General features: G+C 39.5%; 1 protein-coding gene across 1 annotated transcript in view; it reads right to left on the reverse strand.

Moving 5' to 3' along the window:
• Positions 1-24,472, reverse strand: part of LOC124231306 (Down syndrome cell adhesion molecule) — a 579,967-nt gene that overhangs the window by 225,508 nt on the left and 329,987 nt on the right. The window contains exons 9-10 of the mRNA XM_046648016.1: positions 13,820-14,098; positions 6,115-6,234 (exon numbers count right to left, since the gene is read on the reverse strand). Of these exons, the coding sequence (XP_046503972.1) occupies positions 6,115-6,234; positions 13,820-14,098 (399 nt within the window). The remainder of the gene's footprint in view (positions 1-6,114; positions 6,235-13,819; positions 14,099-24,472) is intronic.

Below are 24,472 nucleotides of genomic sequence, written 5' to 3' on the forward strand. Positions count from 1 at the left end.
ATGATAACAGCTAACGTGTGTTGATTAATTGCTATGTGCCAGGCACCATAATAAATGCTTTCTACGAATCATCTTACTAAATCATCACATTAATCCCCTTATTTTATCTGCTTCACATACGAGGAAACTGTGGTCATGCAGGTTAAATAATTTTCCTGCAATAACACAGCCAGATGGTGTGGTGTCTGGCGCTTGAACTCAGCCCACTCTCTTAACTGATGATTTCTACTTCTTCTCCTGGATTCCTACTTTACTTATTTTTCAAAAATCAAGTCCAAATTTAATACAACTGAGTATATAAACAATAGGATTTAAGGTTTAAAAATGGCAGCAAAAAACCAGCATTTCTTCTCTGCTTGGAAACCGTACAAAAACAAATGGGAGAAAGAGGAATAGAAAATACAAGCTCTATTTTGCATGAAATTAGGAAATAGATAAAATCTCAACCACAAAATAGTTAAATGGGCCACCAACCAGGTACATTGAGCAGAGGTACACGGAGAAAGACAAAGAGAGATGGACCATGCCTATCGAATCTGAGCAAGCCTCAGCAAAGCATGCATTGTGAAAGTGGGAGGCATATCCCAGGGGCAAAACCAACATTGGTGACCAGAGTGTGTGCAGGCTGGGTGGGCAGGAGCTCCCGTGGTCCTGGTGTCTTGGAGAAGTAGGGTTGGGGAAGAACCAGATATTTGCACAAAGCAATCCCTTTCTGGGGATATAAAGTTTCTGCAAATGTGAGTTCTCAGAAGGAAGCCAGGATCTAGCAAAGATACTATAAGAAAAACAGAAGAAAGAAATAGAGAATGAAATCTCACCAGAAAAATGTTGCCGTGATTTAGATGAAAGCTGTGAATAAAATGCCACTTGTCTATGAAGCAAGAGCTTAAGAAAGTGAAATGTGAGCTGGCAGATCTGGAGAAAGAAAGGGGAAAAGTAAAATTATCAAAATAAAGGCGATATTGGAGAGAGCATAGAGGAGCACAGACTTTGCTGGGGAATAAGACATAGAGAACAGACAGAAAAAAATATCAAATAAATAAAATGGAAGTAAATGAGCTAAAAAATCAGAGAGAAAATGACACCTACAGAAGACAGGTGAAGGGAATCCTAGGGTGCCCTAACTGGAGACACTGAAGAAGAAACTGAAAAGCATGGAAGAGAACAAATATTTATAGATAAAATTCAAGAAAAATTTTCTTAAATAAAAGATACTTTCAATCTACATATTAAGTAGGCACACCACATCTGTGGGAAAATTGACCCCAAATGAATAACATCAAGGCATCGACTATACATTTACTGGACTTCAAAGTCAGCTCTTTGGTGCATGTAGCAAAAGGATTAGGTCCCCTCCAAGGGGAAGTCAGGCAGCCTGTTCCTTCCCAGAAAATCATGTGAATCCCCAGTCTCCCACCAGCTAAACTGACTTCATGTGTAAAGAAGTGACAAAAAAGACATTGTGAATGAATAAAAAACATTGGGATATTCCCCATGGGAAAAACTAAGACTACAGGACTAGTGGTGAGCAAAGGATTAATCTAACAGAGAGCGGAGGTGAAGCTAAAGTGGGGATATGGTGGCAGTGCAGAACGTTGATGGTATAAACCCTGACAATGGAGAAATTTTTTATCAAAAAAAAAAAAATCAGGTATTTAGAAAGTTTATCATCACTAACACTGGGACTTGATGGTCATGCCCACAGAGGGAGAGGCCCAGACTCCTGATATGATCCCAGCCCGATTTGTTCTCCTGGAGTTGCTCCATTTTGATAAGTGGCCCCTCCACTCTTCTCAAAGACCTGGGCACCATCTTTGACTCCTCCTTTTCTTCATACCCACATTTAGTCCATCAGCCAAACAGATTCAGAACCCAACCACTTGTCCCTCTTCCACTGCTGTCGCCCTGCTCCAAGCCACGTCACAGCACAGGCCTTCTAACAGGTCTCCAGCTGCAATGCTTGCCCTCCACACACTCTCCTTTCAACAGCAGGGCCACTGGGATCCTTTTCAAATACCAGGCAGATCACACTACTGCTCTGAGATGACTCCAGTAGCTCCTAAATTCTGGTTTCAGCAAGGCAGCGGAAGAAAAGAGAGAGATCATTGTCACTACTCTGATCCCCATCCGCCTTTGGCAAAACTACATCCTTACAATGATTGCTCAGGAATCTGACCTCCTGGGACCTCTAGGATCTGCTTTCACTCACTCTGCCCCAGCTTCTGTGTCCTTCTTGGTGTTTCTGTAACATTTGAGGCATAAACCTGCTTCCTCCCCTGGCTTTGGCACTACTTGGGCCCTTGACCTTCAGTGCTTTCCCTGTAGATGTGCACACAGCTCATCTCCCATCTCTTTTAAGTCTTTGCTCAAACATTACATCTTCTCCTAGGGCCTTTCCTGACAACTCTGTTTTAAATGCAAACTACTCTCCATTCCTTTCCCACCCACCACACCCAGGCATGCTCTGACTCTTGTCCTTGGACATTCCCATGACCAAAGCTTCTCTGGAGGTCAGAAGTGGCCCTGTCTATAGGTAGGCAGAGAGCTAAGGATGCCCAGGCAGGCCCTGGGCTGGTGCACTGGCTATCTCTTATGTTAGTAGCCTCTCTTTGGCCCTCAGCAGCTAACAAGGGGATGGCCCTGGTCCCTAGGACAGCGATTAACACCCATTCTCTTCACTATAAATGACAAACATCTGCTTAGCTGTGAATTTCTGGGAGCACAGGTGAGGCCCACTATGGCATTAAGTCCTGATTTTTTTTAATCTCTTTTAGACAAGAAGCTTCATTTGTTCATGTAAAAGAAAAAAATTCAGGAGACAGAATGGAATGCCTTAGACTTCCTTTACCCAGACCCAAGGTCAAAAATGTAATAACATTATTTTTCAGCAAAGATTGTTTCATTTCTGCAATAGCTGCTCTTAAACCACTGAGATTTACTCTGGAATTCTGCAGTTCCAGGATTAAATGTTTGCATCTCTCAGAGAAACAACCCGAGTCTGTTTTGTCTGAATCCTTTTTATCACATAAAAGGGAGCTTATGCTCTTCGTGAATATTTGGTTACTGGGAACATGTTCCATAAGCAATAATAAGTTTTCCTGAAGAAAAATCTTCATTACTTGCATAATTAAAATAATAATATACAATTTCCCACTACTATTGGAAAATACTAAAAAACAAGCATAACACCTGGTATTATTTTGGTTGTAAGAAACAGGCACTACTGTAGACAGCAGGGGGGCAAGGAAATGAATAAAAATCTGGCAAGTGGCCAATGCATATTGAAAGCTCTAGAAATTGCTTACTCTTTGAGCCATCAGTTCTACTTGTAGAAATTTATCCCCAGGGAAAAAATGGACACATGTACAAAGATCAATGAGATGGAAGTTATTGTGACATTTTTATAACAGTGAAAAACTGGAAAAAACACACACTATCCAACAAGAGAGTTGGACACACTTAGGTGCCAAGTGTCCATCCTCCCCTCTTAGTGAAATAGCACAAGTTGTATTCATGTTGGCCGTGTGCTTAGCTACAACACAGCTTGCAGACTCCCTATGTCCAGGGGTGACCTGGCCAGTGAGCCAGAGAGATGTTAGCAGAATTGACTCATGACGCATTCCGGAGAGGTCCTTAGAGGGAGCTAACTCACGTGGGAAAGGCAGCACTTTGCTTTTCCTCTTCTGCAGAAATGTGGATGTGGCCACTGGAGCTCAGAGGCCATTTTTTGATGGTGGGACATGCTTGCTAAGAGTGGCAGTGGCAGAACAGTAAGATATAAGCAGTTTGAGTCCTTAATGACATAGGGGAGAAGACAAACTGGTCCTGAACTATCTATGTCCACACTCCTCTTATGAGAAAGAGTGAACCTTTGTGGCGTGGAGTCACTGAACTCAATCTTAACAAAGGAAAGAGACAGTTAGATGTCCTTATTGACGTATTAATATAAACTCTACACAGACATTTAAAAGTCATATTGAACACTCATATTTGTTGACATGGAAAGACACTCATATCATACTGTTAACTGAGTAAAGAAGATTATAAATCAGGAAGAACCACATGATCAAAATTTTTTTTAAACCACAAACTTACATGTTTATCTATAGATATACATATTTTTTTCCTGAGGACAGGTTTTAAAGGCTAGAAAAAAACATTTACAGTAGTTACCTTCAGTTATCTTTTAGTGATGTTAATTGGGAGAAATTTAGCTTTTTAAAAATTTGCTGCAGTTTCTGATATTTTCTTTGATGACTTTATATTGCATATTAAATTTAAAGATAAAAAGGCTGTAACTGAATTTGCACATCAGAGATGGGAAGAAATAAAATGTTTGTAACATCTGTGACAGACAAAAGGTTATTTAATCTGTGAAAAACACTTACAAATAAATAAGACATAGAGATAAGCGTACAAGAAACAAGAATAAGAAATTCCCCAAAGGGGAAACAGAAATAGTCAATAAACATAAGATAAAACATTTTTAACGTCATAGTAATCTAAATATGCAAATGAAAGCAGGAAGTCATTGCACCCGTCACATTGTAAATATTAAGAAAAAAAAGATACTATAAGGTTGGTGAGGATGCAGGACACACACAGCCTCATACTGCTGGTTGGTATGTGAATTGCCCTAATATTTTCCAACAGGCCCTGGGCCAGTACAGACCCAGAGCCTTAAATGTTGTCCTGGTATTTCACTTCTAGTAATTTGCCTCAAGAAACAATCTCATATATGCACACTGAATTAACATACAAAGATACTCATTGCTGCAGTGTCTATAGTAGAGAGGAACTGGACACAACCTAAACAAGAGACAGAAAACATCCACACAATGGCAAGTATTAGAAATAATTTTGAAGAAGATAAGTGTCACAGAAAATGTTCATAATACCATATATGCACACCTATATAAACGAAATTAAATGTATGCTGTTTGTTTCCATATAATGTAACATGGGGCTTCAGGTATAATCTAAAATAAAAAATCACATGGGCAGTTACTCTGAATAACAGGCTTTTATTTTTGAATAAAGCACTTTTCACATGGACAATGTATATGATGTACAACAAAGGAGTGGCCTCAGGGACTTTTTTAAAAAAAATTAATCGATTCTCTCCCCAAACAAACAGTGTCTAGCACTCTCTTTCTTCCCTCTTCTTCTTCAAAGGAAATACACCAGAAAGGATTGTGGCAAGCATGCTATTTGTTTTCCTTCAATTGTTGTTACTTTCATAATAAGGAAACGCAACATACCACATTTGTTAGGTCTTAGATTGCAAGAAAAAAAATGATTTGTTTATTTATTTGTTTATTTATCCCACCAGTATTAACTGTTTAATAAATAAATTACCAAGTCAAGATGCATGAATGAGAAAAGAAAGAGAATTTCCAATACTTTCATAAGCACAGTTAAAGAATCTTTCCCAGAAAGATGATAAAATGAATGTAATTTATTTTTACAGTGTCTAGAATAGTTCCCCCATTGATTTCCAGTTTACACACTTCTAATGTATTGCTTAAGGTGTTACCTTAAAACTGAGAAATGCTGCTTTGCCTTTGAAGAAAAAACATGATTAGGATTGAAACTTTGAATGTTTTTTAAAAAGAACCTATGAAGGAGATGATACGTAATTTTTATATCTAATGTATCCAGGTTAAAAAAAATCAATAATTTCATCTTTGACCTTCAAAAACCACTTAATCTCATATGTCTGAATATTAAGTAAATAATTTTCCAACAAGGAGTAATTCTGACAATTTATACTTGTATCTCTACGCGTATGGGTTTGCAGTGGTCTTCAAGGAGAGCCTGGTTATCTAACATAGGGTAGGCAAGGCGGAACTCTCCTAGGTGCTGAAATACCTTACAGGAATAACCTGCCTCCCCTCTATGGTCTTTCCAAGGACACGTTATGCAAAAACACTCTCATGGTCTGAATAAAAACACATAGGTGGCCTAGTAGGGGTATATGTGAGAGAAGGACTGACTTGGTAGATATGGGGACATATCTAGTTGCAAGAAACATCTCTAGAAGAAATGCTCATCTAATCCTTTAGAATATAATGTACTTCTGGGAGATAACAAACAAATCAAGTAACTTCATACCTTTAGAGAACTTCCACACGATGGTGGGCACAGGATAACCTTCAGCTGAGCAATTGAGGATGACAGCCTTGCCATAAATCCCATCCTGATCCCGTGGTTGAACCACAAACTTGGGAGGAACTGAAAAAAGAGAAACGTCATCAGTAATTCAGACAAGACCACAACTAAGTAAAGGTGTGATTTTAAGAAATCCAAGAATTTTAATGGACATTAAAATACAAAGAATGTTTTACGTCTATGAAAAAATAAAATACATTGTTTGTGATTAGGGAGGCATTCTTAGTGTAGGCAATTTTTCTTATTCGTATCAATAAGCGTATGCAGATGGAAGTTACTTTGCATTGAGGAACACTGGACTCTCAAGTGTGGGAGTCTGACGAAACCCAGGGAATGTGACATTCTGTTTTTGATTTGTGTTATGGAAGATCTCCAGGAATCCATCGGGTGTGAACCATTTAAAGCATCTGATATCTATTCTTCCTCTGCGAGGAGATAAAGGGAGAAATAATAGGCACTCCCTAAAAGCAATCAAGAATACAACATGGTATTGAACTTTTCTTAAAACTTTGAGGAAGACACATAGACCATTATTCCTGATGTCAGTACATTTCTGGGCCAAAAGGGGTCTATAGAGGCCAATTCAAATGAGACACCATGATGGATTTAAAGCATATGTATAAAATATTACATTTTAAGCAGATTAAGTAACTGCTTATTAGTGAGTTTTTGTGAGGTGCTGAAAAAAATCCCTCCCTATCTGAAACAGATGCATGCGCTCTGCTTAAAACATACCTGCCAAGGGAGAGCAAATGCTTTGAGCTAAGTCACTGAGATTTTAAATGTATTCAAGTCCTCTCTCAGATAGGAGAAGATACAGATTCCCCTAGGAAAGGTACCATCTGAAGATGTTAGAATCCTGGAATCTTTTCCAGCAGATCAGTGATTAATTATAGGATGGATTTTCAATGAGGCAGTCATAGGATTATGTGAGAGGAGACGGATTATGTCCACCATATCTTAGATGCTTAGCGAATGTAGGTGTTCTTTTACTTCTCTCCACAGTTTCTGGTAAGACTATCTTGTATGCTTAGCAATTTCCAGAATTCTTCATTTTGAGCATAAATGTGGACCTATGTGCCACAGATAGACAGGGATTCCAGCCACCACATGAAATGGACTGGGGAGAAGGTTAGAGTCTGGATTATCTAGGAGCTTAGAAGCACATTGAAACGATATGAGTCACAGTGAACATCACTTTGCCTGTAAAACAGCCTAGGAGGAGGGAACGATATCAAGACACAAGAATCAGTTAAAGATGGAACTCACTGCTGTGTTTCTGGAAGAGACAACAGAGAATCACGGCTAGGAGTAGAGAGCCAAGGGCTAAACACTCGGCCTTGATCTCACACTCTGCTACTCCCAGTTAGATGATCTTTTGCAAGTAATCAAATATCTCTTGGTTTTGGTTTCCTTATCTGTTAATTGGGGATAATTACAGTACTCACTTTATAGGACTGGTATGGGGATAAAATGAATGAAGATTATGAAAGTTATCTGAACAGTGCCTGGAAGATATCAAGTGCTATGGGAGCGTTCGTTAATTTAGTAAATGCATGTATGTCCAGCTTTAACATATGGTTAACACACACAGTTCCCAACTTGCAAATTAAATAATTTATACAGCTAATGGATATCTTCAATATTGCTTAACTGGTAAGCAATTTTACTTCATTTAGATGGTATTCTGAGACAAATGTATTCAATATAATGTAAATATATTTAAAATAAGGTGATAAGGGATGTCTGTCTCATGGCGAGAAAATTACTTCTAGGAAAAATGCTAGAGGGTTTATAGAGCAAGTTTTTTAGTAAAAATAATCAATCAACCTCAAGGATAGATTATAAAGTTTAAGACATCATGTCAGAATTATTCTGCCCAGGGTGAAAGGTAAATATGCAATCATCTACATTATATGTCTATTTGGCTCAAGTTTTGCTAAGAGCAGGGAATACTTGTCTAGTGGGCAGGGTAACTCATTTCCCCTGGAAGAATGTCTAATTATAACTCATCCATGACCCTTACCCTCAATTTGGTTCTAATCCAAAGGGATGTTATTAAAAACTGATCATAGAGGTTTACATGGGAAACAACCATTGACATATTTTAGGTATAAGGTAATTACAAATTGAAATGGCCCATAAAGTCGAGAATTATCTTTCATATGCCCCTCTTTCATCTCCTTATATCAAGTATTGATGATTCTTCCTTGGAAACGGATCACATATCCTCAAATTCTCTTCATTTTCACTGCCATGCCCTACTCATGATGGGTAGACAGTGTGTGGTGAAATGTCACACGTTCTCCATTTATCTGGTTTCAGCACCCCTAGTTTGGATGGCTCCACGCACCTTGCCAGGATACCACAGCAAGAGCATGAGTGTCTCTTTGCTGTCTCAGGGCCTCCTCTGAAGTCACAAACGCTTATTCACCTTCATGGGTGCAACCCCGAAATGTGGGAGACAGTCTTCCACCAATGAGGGACCAGAGTTGGGATAAATGCCCTGCCTCTCCAGCCTCCCATCCCATGGGTCAATTCTGAGGCATGTTCAATGCCTGTGCTTCTCAAACATTAGAGACTATCAGAATCACCTGAAGAACTGACTAAAATACAAATTACTGAATCCATCCCCAGAAATTCTGACTCAGTAGGTCTGAGGTGGGATCCAAGATTCTGCCTTTCTAATAAGCTCTCAGGTGATGTTGAGGCTGCTGGTCCAGAGACCATGCTGTGAGAACCACTATTCTACATGATTCCTCAGAGAGTTCCCAGAAATAATGAGCCCCAGTTGCCCACAGCAGCAACTAGCTCATTAAATGAACTTTTATTGATTTTTCCATCTTTTTCTGATCTAATTTTCCCCCACTCTTTCACTCTGGGATCCAGGAATTACATCTCAAACAAGTGATCTGCAGCCAATTTTATACCTCACACTCTGCTTTCAGAAGGACTTAACCTGAGACAAGGCCAATGGCTCTTATCTGGATTTCTGAAATATATCCCTAACTAGTATACCTGCCACCTACTGTCCCACTTGAATCCATTCTCCACAAAGTGGCCTGAAGAATCCTTCTAAGACATAAATTCTATGATGTGAATTCTCTGATTAAAATCATCAGTGCTTTCCCATTGTCCCTTGATACAGTGCAGACTCTCACAAGAGTTTGAAAACTCTTTATGATTGGGTCCTAGGTTGACTGATATGGGTCCTAGGTCTCCAGCTTTACCTCTTGAGATTCCCCTCTTGCAGTCTTTGCTCCAGCCATTCTAAAATCCTATCTATTCTCCAGTCCCCACAATCACTCTTGGTACTCAATCTTCACACATGCTTATGCATTTCTTTCTTTACTGAATTATAAATTATTATTATTTACATCTCAGCTCAAATCCCACTTAGTCTGGGACAGCTTTTCTGATGCTGCGGATGAGATTAAGTGCCTCCACAAAACCCAGTGTTACCCTGTCATAGCCTTTACCACACTTGTTTGGTATCACTGGTTTAACTGCCCGTCTTCCACATCTGGCTGTACATCCTGTGAGAACAAGAACCATTCTTCCCTTGCAGATCATTGTACCCCAAGCACGTACACAGTACTGTAACACAGAAAGCACTCTGAAAATATATGTTGAATGGACAAATGAATAAATGGATATTATTATCCCAGTTTTAAAGAATCGGGAAATAGACTTTGTCCAAAGTAGCATGGCCAAGTTAACAACTCAGATCAGAGTGATGCCAATGTCCAAGGTCTTTGAGTAGGATAAACCAAGAAGCAGCATCTGAGGGAAGAAATCAGAGGACACTATAGGAGGATGCTGGCCACGGAGATACAGAACTGGAGGTAGAAGGATGCAGAGCCATTGGGATTACTGCAATTTGGGCCAAAACTCATGATAGGACCTAAAGACTGAATACTCTATATTGTCTGGGTTATAATTCTCCAAAATTGCTGGTTTGTTTTTTCTAAATTATATTTTGGTTTCCTTTTTATTTGCATAACACTTTATTTGGTATGTTTTAGTGAGCATATTTGCCAATCTAGTTGGCTTTCCAATAGAGATACTTTTCCAGTGGGCAGGAGGGTGATTAAAGAGATGGAAGGAATATGTCGAACCAAATAATGATGTCACGTCCCCAAAAGGCAATGTAGACCATTACTGCCATACATTTGTCTGAATCATAATTACATGCACATTATCCCTTGACCTCTCCCCTGTCAAAGTGTAATTTGAGATATATATGTTCTAAAATACCCCAATCCTATCATGGAACCTATGTAGTGTGACAGCATCTGAAGACTCAAAGAGATTTCTTTGAGAGAGTTTCCTGTTAATGATGCCTAAAATGAGGGTTGTTTAACATACAGTGATCTTTGGCTCAGTCTATTTATTAAAGGGAAGAATTATTTTTGCTGTTTTTAAGGGAGGAATGGTATGTTTATAACAGGTCAGGTATTTTTCAATCTTAGATGGAGTCCAGTGTTTTTTATTTGGAATTCATGGCCTCTGTGTAGCTATATATTTCCAAAGAATGGATGTAGGTTTCCCTAGCTGTCAACAGGGACAGGAATTCAGTTTTATTGAAGGTAAAACTGGGGGCTATCTGGTGGTGCTGGGAGGGGGACAACTGTGTAGATAAATATTGCCATTCTCTACTGGATGGCATTTAGTTAAGACAGTAATCGATCAAAATCTAGCTAAGATTTAATTTATGACACTGGAAACTAAAATCCAATGGCTTCCCTCACACTCAGAATAGATGACCTGGCCCCTGCCTTCAAACCTTTCCCTTGTCCCTTAGTGAACAGTGAGCCCATTGTTCTCTTGCTGTCCTTCAAACATGCAAAACTCACTTCTGACTCAGGGTCTTTGTACCTGTTGGTCTCTCTGCTTGGAACTCACTCCTGTGAGTTACCCCCTCACTTTCGTCAAGTCTCTGCTCAAAAAACTCCTCAGAGAAGCTTACCATGTCCGTCCTACCTAAAATATCATTCCCATCCCTATCACTCTCAATCCTCTTACTAAGCCTTATTTTTCATACCGCATATAGATATGTGACATTATGTGTCTGTTTGTTCATTGTCTCTCTCCTCCACTGGAATCTAAGTTTTATGGAGCATGGACTTGGTATCTCTGTATTGACCACCACTGTACCCCAAGCACTCAGAACATATTATAAAATAGGTGCTTAATAAATATTTGTTGGAAGAATGAATGGATGAATGTAGTAAAGTAGTAACATGAATATGGCATCAAAAATTGGATCAGTAAACATGGCAACAAGATAGTGGCCTTTTGTAATTTTTGTTTTTCCTGCCAAATAGAGGTCAGCTAGAGACCTTTTAAATAGTGTGTTTATTTTGCTATATGGCAGCTCATCATTAAAAGCCGGAAACAACAGACCCATCATAAGGTATAAACAAGTGTGAGAAAATTGACCTCCTTTGAAATCACAGATAGGAAATCATTGTGTTGGCAGCTTTCCCCTCAGTGGCACAGAGCCAATAATAGGAACCAAATGGCAGGTATGTTTTGTCATTAAGTCCAGTACTTTCCCTCCAAGTGGCTTCATTAATGCCAAGGTCACCCAATTGAGCATGACGTTAGGGCGATCATTGGTCCACTGCCAGTGTAAGCCATGGGTCACATACTCTAACCCACATTATCTTGTCCTTGCCTATGTCTCCAGCCACTGACCTGCTTGTGAGACACAGTTCCTTCCTCAGCATTATATCATCTAACTGGTGATTTAATGTTAATTTCACAGAAGCTCATTGAACATATTTGAAGAACCACCACATGGAGCCATTAATCAGATTGCGATCAACTACATTATCCCAAATGGCTAGGCTCGATCTCAGTTCACCTGACCTTTGGTTTGGTCAGAAAAGTCCAGTTGCCTTTCCTGAAAAGGCAAGTGATACACAGAATGCTTGTGTACATTTTTATCTAACATTTCTGTTCTCTGACCTGGATCCTTCAGAGTGGATTACCTAGGGGACAGGCTGATGCACTGCTTTGCCCTTCACCAGTGATAGTCAGAGCCAATTCCTCTTATAAGAAAATGCATGGGAAACACATACTAGGTTGGCTCTCATTTTGATTTATCTTCAAAAAATGAGAAAAAATTCATATATCCCAATGCTGATACTCAGAGCACAAAGCAGAAAGAAAAATATCATTTGTATCTCTAGTTTGTATCTAACCGAAGATATATTTTCTTACTTGTTCTCTCAGGGAAAATCTACTTCACAGATATAAAGTATTGAATTCTAAGTATGCTTCACTTTTTTTGTTGTTGCAAATAGATAGAAAGTGCATTACTTTTCAGCCAGAAACGAAGGAGAGGTGTCATGAGGACAAGATGTAAGGACTAAAGAAGGACATGGGATTCTATTGCTTAAGAAAGAGTTTGCTCTGGGGCTGGCCCAGTGGCATAGTGGTTAAATTCACATGCTCCACTTGGGCGGCCCTGGGTTTGGGGGTTCGGATCCCTGGTGTAGACCTGCACACTGCTCATCAGGCCATGCTGTGGTGGCATCCCACATACAAAATAAAGGAAGATTGGCATAGATGTTAACTCAGGGACAATCTTCCTCAAGCAAAAACAGAAAGATTGGCAATGGATGTTAGCTCAGGGCCAGTCTTCTTCATCAAAAAAAAAAAAAGTCTACTCAGATCTGTTGACTATCCTGAAGATAATGGAAATCTTCACCTCCCAATGATTACACTGAGAACCCAATGTTGGGGAATTTTAAACTGCAAATAATCAACATTAATATAAATCTTTAATTTCACACTGCCACTTTTGCAATGTGGGTGAATATCATAATGTAGATTAACTCATATAGCTCTTGGGGAATCATAAAAGCACAGAAGATCTACGCTCAGCAGACTTTCGAGAACACTAGCTGCTCTTTTTGCAGATGAGGAGTATGATCCTCAATGGGAATTTGGTGACCTGAATAGAGATTTGAAACAAGACCAACGCTTACATTTTAGGAGTACTGAGACTCTTGCCAATGTTTTCTACAAGTTAAACGACCCTATTTAAAACTTCTTTCATTAACATTACCAAGGTTTGCTTAATTTAATAAATGCTGCAGCAACTTCTCCAAATGATGAGAGATTTAATGCTAAACAGAAGAGAGGAACAAAGAAAACCACATTTCTAAAACTAAAACAAAAAATACAAAAAGCTATTTTCCACTCTTTAGAAGAACTGTGACATACGGCTTTGACAAATATTACCTTTTAAAACCATCAACCTAAATGCTAATACTATAAAAAGTGCTATATAAAATAGATACAATACAGCAAGAGCAAATGGACTTTGGTCCTCAAAAAACCATTGGGTTAATGCAGGAAAGCCCTATATCACGAATTAAGTCCTATGGCTCTCACCTCCTCATTCACACATTTCTTCACTGCTGATTTTTTGAAACTTCAAATTTTAGGTAAATAAAACCTTGGTTTGCAGTTTAGGGAAGTTCATAGTTGGTTTCTAGAGTTGTGTTTTTTTTAACGGAATAACAGTGAATTCCATGAACTCTAGCTATTTTCATAATATTTCAAGCCGACGCCATCTGTGAGCGCTGTTGAATTTGATTGCTCAATGTCACGCATCCCATGTCTCTCTCCCTACCTCTCACAATTAGCTGGCTTTGGTGCTCCACAGCTGCTGCCTCATTCCGGGCTATGCAGGTGTAATTCCCATTGTGCATCAGGGATAGATTAGAAATCCTCAAGGAGCTTGTGAAGTCAATGTTGTCAATGGTCACCCCGAGGCTCGCTGGGATTGGCCGGCCATCCTTCTGCCAGGTGATGGTGATGGGTAAGTCCCCTGAGACCACAACACATGGGATGAAGACCCGCTGTCCAATGGAGAATCTTGGAAACTCAAAAGGTTGGATAAAAGGTGGAACTGCAAGAAAAGAAAAGAAAAGTAACAGAGAAAAGATGATAAGGAACTGCGTCAATATACTACATTGTCTTTTCCTTTAACCCATTTGCATGACATTGAAGGAGTCATGCAATCATCGCTGTAGCATATCAGTATATGAGCCAGTAGAAGATTTGAAATTGTGCTCCTGTTATTTGAATTTTCTCATCGTTCTAAATGAAAAGCATGGCTTGATGTACTTTAGCATACATGCTTAATCTAACTTATTTTGATAAACATTTAAAAGATTCAATAACTATTTTTGAAATAAAATATTTCAGACGCTATGCTCTTCAGTGTAAATACTGTGAAAGAGGGTTTGGGTTTGGTTTTCCCTTAGAAGCTTTTAACCATGATGTGTACAAGAGGACATTTCTTTCCTGCGTCACTAATTTTAGCACTACAATTTCTGTTCTCCCTTCAATCTGTTTCATGCTTTATTAATAGACACACTTTAAGCCTGTTGAAGAAGCAGAGACTACATTTTTATTATGTTAAACGTTTTTTTTACATCCAACTAATAGCAAATGTTAATTAAAAAGATTTATTTTATGTTAAGATAGCCACATCTTTACTCCATACCCCTCAATTTTACACATTCTGCATACATAACCTTAAATTATGAACTGGTCCATGGCCAGTTTTCTGAGTGTTGAGATGTGTTGCTAATGAGGACAAGGTTATAACCTTCAGCTTGGCCAGCTGCCGAAAGGGCCAAGCTCAGTCTGGAAAGCTCTTTCTAGATTTAATTTCCATGAAAAACTCTTATTTATCTTTCTTGCCCCAAGACCACTCTTTCTCAGCTCCTTCCTAGATGGCCTCACAGGGTAACAGCATCATAAGATGCTTAACATGGAGCCAGAGAGCCAAGTTTGAAATCTACCTGTTACTTATTAATCATAGAGTCATAGGCAAGTTATCAACATGCTCTTCCTATCAGCCTATGGGGTGGTTATTCATAGCCTCACCTTGTAGATGAGGAAACTGAGACTCAAGATGTTACTTTGTCCTTGGTCATAAAACTAGTTCATTGCAGAGTGAGGGCTCAGACCTTATTTATTTTATTCAGGGGCTTGGAAATAAGCAAGATTGCAAACTAAGATTATTAAGCACTCAATGACCTAATATAAACCAGACATTATACTAGGAAATTTTACAGAATGAAGTTAGCAAATAGCAGAATGTCTACTCACTTTGTTTATTAAATCAACTATAGGTTCATTTCAGGTTCAGCTTGGGAGAGATATAAGAGATCCAGCTGAGAAAAGTCTGAATGGAAACCACTCATTCATTCATTCACTCAAGAAGTGTGTATTGAGCACCTGTGATTGACAACACTGTGTGTTGGGCATACCACAGTGACCATAATACACCAGTCTCTGCCCAATGGAGCTTTCATGTATAGTCATATGCAGTGGATATCAAGAGAGTGTAGCCATGGCTATTCTGCTATTTAACATTATTATTATTACTACTATAAGCTTCCCAGAGTGGTTGGGAGTTAGAACTCAGAACTGCAAATACAGCTGGAGTTAGAAGAATGAGTAAGCAGATGGCTCAAGTTAGGTCTTAACCAGAGAAACAAACAAACAAAGAAAAATAGCTGAAGGTACCAAGTGCATTCAATGTCAAAACTGCTGTGGCTTCTCAGTGTAAAGTTGGAGCTTTGGGTCTGCACTGAGTTGATCTGACGCTAAGAAAAGATCTCAGGGTGAAGTTCTACCTGGTGCTGGTAGAAAGAAAAGCTGGATTAGTTTGCTTTAAAAATTGGATTCAACTGTGATTATTCATAGTTGACACTGGGTGGGGAGAGTGCCAACTTTTAGCCAAGTTGCTTGCATTTCTCTAAATCTTACCCCAAATGACATAAGTGTTTATTATATATGTAAATATTACTAACACTTAATAATCTGACTTTTTAAAAATAAAAATACATACATTTCCTCTTCTTTAGCTTCTTACACACAGAAACTTGGTTGTCAGTCTACTCAGACAAATCTAGGCACCCACTTGGCTTGGTGCTCATTATATATATTGCACATGGTTTTTCTAAGATAAGAACTTTGGAGCCAGGCCGTGTGGGTTTAAGTTCAGCTGTGCTACTAACATTATCAACCCCGCTCTGTGCCTCAGTTTCCCTATTGGTAGGACCAAGAGTGCCACTGCAAGGAGCGAGTGTGTCAGCACAGGGCTCACAAACGTTCGCAGGCAACTGAATCAGTTTCTTAGCATTGGTTCTATTTCATAAGCCTTTACAATGAGGAAAAATCAAAACAGTTAAATTGCAAGATTATTGGTTAAGGGAAAGGACTCAATTTCTCTTATCGCTTATAATAGGGAGAAGAAATATATAAGGACTTACTTTCCATTTCCCAGATCAAGAAAGAAAGGTAAGACATAGCATATTTTTGACCAATCAATTTAACAAGAAAACAACATAAGGTGTAGGCTGTCACTAATTATTCAAAGTAAGAATGTCTTCTTACAGCAGGAGAAAGTTGTAGGCAAGAGAAAGGGCGTGTGCATACTGTTTTTCAAGAACAGAGGAAAGAAGTAACTACAGAGAAATCAGAGCTGGAAAAGAAAATGGAAGCAAAACCTGTACTTTCTATAATTCCAAAATATCTATAATTCATTTGTTTGTTGAATTCTAAGGAATACAAGTATAGTTACAGAAGTAAATTTCAGAAAGTTTAGCGTATGTCAACACTGCTGAAAGTGAAGACTGTTGCGTCTAATGCAGGGGAAACAAACGTCAGAAAACTGATGCACTCATGCTCACACACGTCACTCAAAGGAAAATCCCTTGCTTGGAATGTCATCTTTTCAGTGTCACAGCACTCTTAGTTATCTCCTTTCTTAGGCTAAACCAGATGCTGAGAATTCAGGTACGCTGATGAGGGCTCAGTAAGAAGCCACAGTTGGAAAGCCAAGAGGGCAAGATACTGATGGCAAACTGTAAAGAATAGACAGAAGAAGGCAACGCTCACAGCAGGTGGCGCACCTTCTGTGCTGGGGCACGCTGTCCTTAATAGCCAGCTTTTTTGTAATTAATAAAAAATCATAGTCCATAAATAAGACTGAATCATGAGTTATAGTTTACATACTAAATGTAAAAAAAGATATCTCTAAAATATTTTAAAACATATTTACAAAGTAAAAACTATCCAAAATAGTTAAAATAAAAATTTTCATGATAAGAGGAAGGATTTAATTAGAGGGAAAAGTCATTTTCCCAGAATAGTATCAAAAATCAGGTTCGTTATTTGTTGTTTTGCTTGCACATTACATCAGAATGCACCTTTTTTATGCAAACTTAATCATCGGATCTATTTGCCAAGCATATTACTTCTCACCACATACGCTGCCTCCCTTGCTTCGGTCACGAAGCCTAAGTCTGCTGTATAAAATGCTTAGAAATTTTCTAAAAGGTGCAAAATCGTATATTTTATATACATAAGGTATAAATTGGAGGCAAAAAGTAAACCAAGTGATTCAAAAACTCTTGTAATAGTTTTTGGTAAAACCAAATCACCTGTTTGAGACAGACTGCTTATTTCATGTGGCTCATTATATCACATTTTAGGGTAAATTCTCTGAATCTTGTTGACAGTGACAGCTTGTAACATTACAGGAGCAGAAGTTCTGAATGTGACCTGCAATAGGTTTTGATATAACCTTTCTACGCAAAGTATGTAAATATCTGCTAAATGTAACTTATTACCAGGTTTGTTTATTTCATTCTCCACAAGGGTGGGAGTTCCTTTCTCTGAGTCAGTTCAGAGCCATTGAATGCTGCCAAACGTTAATTTAGACTCTTATTCTTTCTAAATCCTTAACAAGAATGTTGTCAGGCTAATATAGCTCTGTGTCTTCTCCCTCAAAAATTAATTGTATATTCTTCTTCATAGGGGAAAAAAGATTTTTTATTTTCTCCCCCAAGAGGAGTACGGCATGTTGAAAGAAACGTGAGCGAGGTGTCAGTCAATCTTGGGTGACTAGCTGGTGTCTTCTGGATTCCAGCTTCTTTAATTCTGGTTCTGTTTCTCCATGAGCAAAATGGTGACAATGAAACACAAATCGTGAGAGGGTTGAGGAAGGGCTTAGGCATAGAGCCAAGGTGCCACGCTGAGGCTGCTCAATTAGCTCTGTCTTCCCTCTTCCTAACTTTTTATTTGTCCCAAATTTCATAATTCGCTGGTAAAAATCAAATACATTACATGAACGTTGAGACATACTGAGGTTTGTTTGCATTGCCATATACAATTTCATCAGTTGCACAATTTGTCATCTCTTTTCTAGTGGTCATTTAACCCCGTGAGCCTCCATACAATTCTCAGGTCGACAGCTCTTGGTCTCAGACTCCTCAAAGACCCTTCCTCAAGCCAAAGTCGTATGAGTTACAGCAATGGATATTTTCATCTTTTCAGCTCCTTGTCGCCATTCTGTCTAACAAGCTCTTTCTTCTCACCCTTTAGGAAAGTTTTCTTGTTTGTAACATCTTACCTGCTTCAAAGTGTCCAAAAATTGCATCTGCTAATCCTGCTCGTTACAGAAATGCAATCCTACGGCCCATCTCTGAGAATTCAGTCCCAGATACCTACCCATCTCAGGCACTCACATGCACGCTGGACATGCCCAGGACCTGCCCAGGCTAATAGCTCTGTGCTGTCCACGGAGACACAAGCTGTGGCTCTAAAGCCATGAGGCTGGTGAGCATGTGCAACTTGTGAGTCAAGCACATCACTCAATGGTCTCTCCACCCATAAGACTGGTTATTTGTCCAATTCTGCTACGTTGCAACATGCTTTAGATACCAAAATTGTAGATTACTGACCCTGTGTGATATAGGTCTCCACTCTGTGCACACAGCACTATTAAATTCTTCCACCCACTCAAGATTCTATAATGGAACGTATCACAGTATGACTCACATTTGTATTGTCATCTATATTCACGTCTATTTCCATAAGTAGAGTGACCCAGGAGGCAGGAGATGTAAGGAGTTTTTATTTTTTATTTCCCACAACGAGTGGAATAAATAGTGCCTTGTGCATCTTAATTGCATATTAGTTTTTGAAAATACCTTTTAAAGGTGATGAACATGTGTTTACACTCTGATCATTAGACAATCCTGAAGCTATGAGTAGAAAGGGCGTTACATTCAGGACATAATAATGATGAAATGATAGGGGCAAAGACGAGGCTCCATTTCATAGCCCAATGAGGGTAGGGGCCCACGAATTGGACTAGTGGTTCCATGGAGCCATCTCTCCCCCTACTGGTGGGGCAAGTTGGGGAGCTAAAGTCAAGACTTCGCTTTTTCAGATATAACCATCTGTGCTAACTGAGCTGCTGTGTGAGCTTGTTCTCTTGAGCCGGGCAACTTTCAGGCCAGCAGCAGCCAGAGCTGCTCCTGGCTCACCATGAATTAGGCTGCTGGGGCCTGTGCCTGCTGGAAGAGCAAGAGCATGAGGCTGAGACTCAGCAGGGCATGAGGCAGGGGATAAGAAGGGCATCCTTGAAGCCCACAAGTGCTGAAGAAACCAGAGGCTTAAGCATGCCCACGTAAACGGGGGCTCCTCTGGAAGCCATTCTCGGTCTCTCACTGTAAGCTCCCCGCGGGCTTCAATATGATCTCATATTAACTGACAGCCAAACATCAATCTAGGAATAAAAGGCAAGAGTGAGCCATCTGGGTGGACCCTGGCCTGCTGCTGGGTGGGAAGGACAGGGAAGGAGTAAGTCATTGTCCCTGTGGTGTGGTGGGGACAACTTTTGGGTCCGTCTCTAAGATTTCCTTGGGGAGTTATATCTTGGGCATATTTGCAACAGCCCAAACCATGCAAAACATAAAAAATTAAACATGTTAAAAGTATTTATTTTTCTTTAGCTATAGATTGAAAATGCCACATTTAAATTTCTGTGGCTGAGGTAAGTGGGAGGTTTGGGTGCATTTAGCTGTGAATTTAAGGCTTGCTCAAGCAAGAAGAATCCATTTGGCTTAGCATTCTTTTAAGACAGGTGTTATAAGCAAAGACAGTAAACCAGAGGTTCAGAGGCTACTCAGCTCTGGCCACATTCTAAATTATAAAGAAAGATTTTTCTTCATGGCAGAAAAAAACAGTGGGACCAAATCACCCATATTAACCCTAGTTTCAGAAAGTCCCAGGTTCAAGGAATCTGTCATGACTTGAAGGACTGTCTACAATTAAAAACAAACAAAAAAGCAAAATCAAAGAGATTTCACAAATTTCACAGTTCTCACTCAAGGTGAGCGTCAACACCTGCAGACCCTGCGCGCTTGACCTACTACCGTTAGAATATCATCTGCTGTAGATACTGCTGTGATACAAGACATCTTTTCTCAGATCGCATTGTAATTCTTACAGTGGTTTGGAACTATTTCCTTTTCTGGTGTTGTTTCTCAATGCATGCTATTTTTTCTATGTAGAATTATTACCCTTATTTTAGTCAGTAAAGAGTCCAATATAGCCAATTGGAGGTGTTAGGTTTTTTTCAATTATTAGAAGTGAATTACACAATATTTATGTGGTAGATATGATTTGAAATTATGTCTAAGTTAATTAAGTGGATCAGCAGGAATTATTATATTCTCAGGAATAATAAATGTTGTCACCATCTCTGCTTTCTTATGGGTATTTATAAAACACAGACAAGTGTTTTATAAGAGTTTGTAAGAATTCATAGATCCATGGCGAAGGGATAATGAGCATGGGTGCCTCCCTCATTTGAAAAATTCATACCAAGTAAGATTGAGATTAAAAACCTTAAATAAGTAGTTCAGCAACTCAAGTGGAGACTGTGCACTCCTTACTAATCACATACTAATGGAAACATTATTAATACCTCGATGCCCTGGCCTGGCCTTGCTTCCTTCCTCTATTTCCCTGATGATCTCATCTACCCGTTCTGTTGCAGTTGTCAGTTCAATGCCCTTGATTCCCTAATCCACATTTTCAACCAAAAACTCCTTCCCAAGCTTCGTGCCTGCTTGTTCAGCTGTCTGCTAATATCTTCATCTCCAGGTCCCAGAAGTACCTCGCATCTCAAACCAAGTGTCTCACGTTTCCCTTAATCTAACCTTCATCTTCAATTCTCTATTCCTACTAGTGCTGGCAAAATCTCCCAACAGCCAGAAGCCTAGCATAATAAAAGTGTTCCTAGGGGAACATCCCTCGTTATCTTCAATCACTTTCCGGGGGCTGCTGTGTCTCATCTACTCCACTTTTCAATATCTCTTGCGTCTGGCTCCTTTTTTTCCCCAAACACATTACCATCAACTTTTACTAAAACTTCTTCAGTTGTGTTTGAACCGATCTTCCTAGTTTCTTTTTACTCTTTCTGCAATACAATCCATCTTACACACCTCCACCAGATTAATTTTCTTGAAACACCAGTGTGAGTATGTCTCTTTGCTTCAATCACTTCCCTGCCTTTAGGATCAAGCAGGAAGTACCAAAGGCTACAAGATCTGATACCTATCTGTAGGCCAAGTCATACTATTTGCCTACATTGAGTATTCTTTGTTTCAGCCATATTGACTCTGACTCTGAAGGACTGAACCTTGGCCCTGTTTCTGTCCCCATGCCTTACTCTGGCTCCATTCTCACCCCTACCATCTAACAGTGTGAAAACTCAACTCAGTTGTTACCTGTTTGGGAGAATTTTTCAGGTTCCAGATCCCTTTGAGACTCAACTTAGTTTCTCTTGGAAACCATTTTTTTTGACTCCAGACTTTCTATTCTACCTCACCCCCAGAATTGGCCAGCTGCCCACCTTCTCTCTTTCTAAAACATCTCATGCATATTTCTTTGACGGTGTTGTTGTAAAACCAGTGTTTTTGTTATTCATCTACCCACAGCCTATTGAGATATTTTCTGTTTCTCATCCTGCTGTTTTTTCTCAAGACATTTGCTGCCTCCTGCTGTGTGCTATCATTATTTGTCCACAGGGCCTCTTACAGACCCCAATCTCTTGGCAGTGACCTATTATTACTCGATCTCACTAACGGTAGCTGCCCAGATATTACCTGAATAAATTAAAGAAATCACAGGAATCAAAGAACTAAAAGGATTCTTTGAGTTAAAAATTGTTTTGATGACAAAAGTCTAGTCCAATTATGCGACTTGTCATACACTGTGATCATTTTCATTTCTTATTTGAAATGTTGGGCTAATGTCACTATATAAAATGAGGGCAATTTAAGGAAAAAATTTTTAGGCAAAAGTGTTTAAGATACACATCTATAGCTGTTTGACATCTATGTAAGTGGCAGGAGTCGTTGACGTACCTGGAGACATGTGGCCCAGATTCCTTTTCAAGAAAGGACACATGCCCCAGATTCTGGGGGTGATGTCAAGTGGGGCCTTTCATTATCAACCTGCATTATGGCTCACCTTCTCCCTGTGCCCAATGCTTCTCCCGCTCCCTCCTTCCACAGATGTTGATGGTTAAAGCACTCCCTGATAAACACCTTGCACACTAAACGCCCTCTCTGAGACTGCTTCCTGGAGAAACAACCACAAGTTTGCTTTGCGTAGAGTGAAAAATTGATCTACTATTAATAAGGAAAGCAAGTCTGTTTGTAACATTGCCTCTGCATACTCCATCCATCCATCCATGTTGCTTCTATTCATTTTGGGTTGTGACCTGAAGACAATTAATATGTGTGCTGGGTTCTCTTTTAACAAGACCTCTCTGTACATGATTAACAGTTTCTTCCTATTCTGCAGAATGGAAAGGGATGCTAGAAGCAGGGAAAAAATAGTTTGAAAGTTTAATTGTAAGATTGCTGCTCATTCCCTAAAAATATATCTGTCTATTTGTTTGTTTGTTTGTTTTTACCCCTTTAGCTGTCCTAATTTCAGGCAGTGTCCAGAACTGAAATTTTGTCTTTATTTTTAATATTTTAATTTATTCTAAATAAATGGGATTATGCCTATTCACAAGCTCAAATATATGTGAAATAGAACTAAAATGAGGAAGAATTCAGTGCTAATACCAGAATTAGAAGTCAAGGAACCCCAAAGACTCAACTCAGAAAAACATGAAAGCATGGCAAATATAAATGAACACACATGTGTGCATACATGGATAAATGCCCAAGCACGTATGCACACTACACACTCTGGCCAAAGAGTTCCCAGTAGGTGAGGCCTAAAGCACAGGGCTCATAAGCTGACTACCAGCCAACAGAGTAGCATGGTTGACATAAAAATAGCGTAACTCTGGAATAAATCAGGAGTAAGAGTAGCTAACTCTTCTACAATGGTGGTTAAACAAGATATTTGGATGACCAGATTGTGAGGACTGTAGAGCCATAAATATGACAACATAAATAGAAAGTAAAGAAAAATAATTTTTTTTTTCAAAAATTGCTTAAAATTAAGTCCATGGGAGAAAATGCAATTAAAACATTTGAGGAAGAAAAAAAATCCTTAAGGCATAATGTAGAATTACAATGAAAAGAAACAGAAACTGTTGTTTTCATAAGCTAGAAAGATACAGATTAGACATAAGGAAGGAAAAAGATGAACTGCTTGGAATTTGGGGATAAAAAACACTAGAACTAACACTCACAGCATCTCCTTCTAAGGTACTTTCAAGAAGAATGACTCACGTATCTTACCATCAACCAGACGCCTGCAGTGGGATATGGTGGAAGGAATGGGGTGGATTCTAGTCCTTAGTCCTAGTGACGAGGATTTTTAGCCTTCTTAATTTAAAACTACAGATGAGAAGCAGGCTCCGAGGAGTGGAATTTGCTTGCCCCTTTGTTGGGAAACATTTACATTTCTAAGGGAAACCTCTATCTGTAAAGATGCCTCCCTGTCTGTCCCAGGAAGAAGGGGGATAGCCTTATCTCTAGAAACTCTTAATGCCAGAGGCAAGAACTTAAGTTGGTTACTTTCTGGCAACCTCATGTAACTGACCCCACCCCCCCCCACCCCCACCCCCCTCCACCAAATCCTCCTTTGTCTTTAGCTGAGGATAAAATTCAAGTGGTGACTTCTGCCATTTACTCAATCCGGTTTGATTCTTATCTAAAATTTGTGGGACCACCCAATGGCCGGACCCTACGGGCACTGACACCATTTTAACTTTTTTACATATTCTTTGTCTTGTAAAGAGATAACTCACATACCTATGCCTTAAATTTAGCCTTACTCTCCACCCAACTTTGCAGCAGAAGCGGCAGCAGCAACATGCTGGCAGCAGCTCTGCCTGCCCATGGGTCCTGTCCCCATGCCAGTGGCGGCAGCAGCAGCTCCCCATGCCCCAGCAACTCTGACTGCCCATGGGTCGTGTCCCCATGCAGGCAGCAGAAGCTCT

This window comes from Equus quagga, chromosome 21 (assembly GCF_021613505.1).
Source record: "Equus quagga isolate Etosha38 chromosome 21, UCLA_HA_Equagga_1.0, whole genome shotgun sequence".
In the NCBI taxonomy this organism is placed as follows: domain Eukaryota; kingdom Metazoa; phylum Chordata; class Mammalia; order Perissodactyla; family Equidae; genus Equus; species Equus quagga.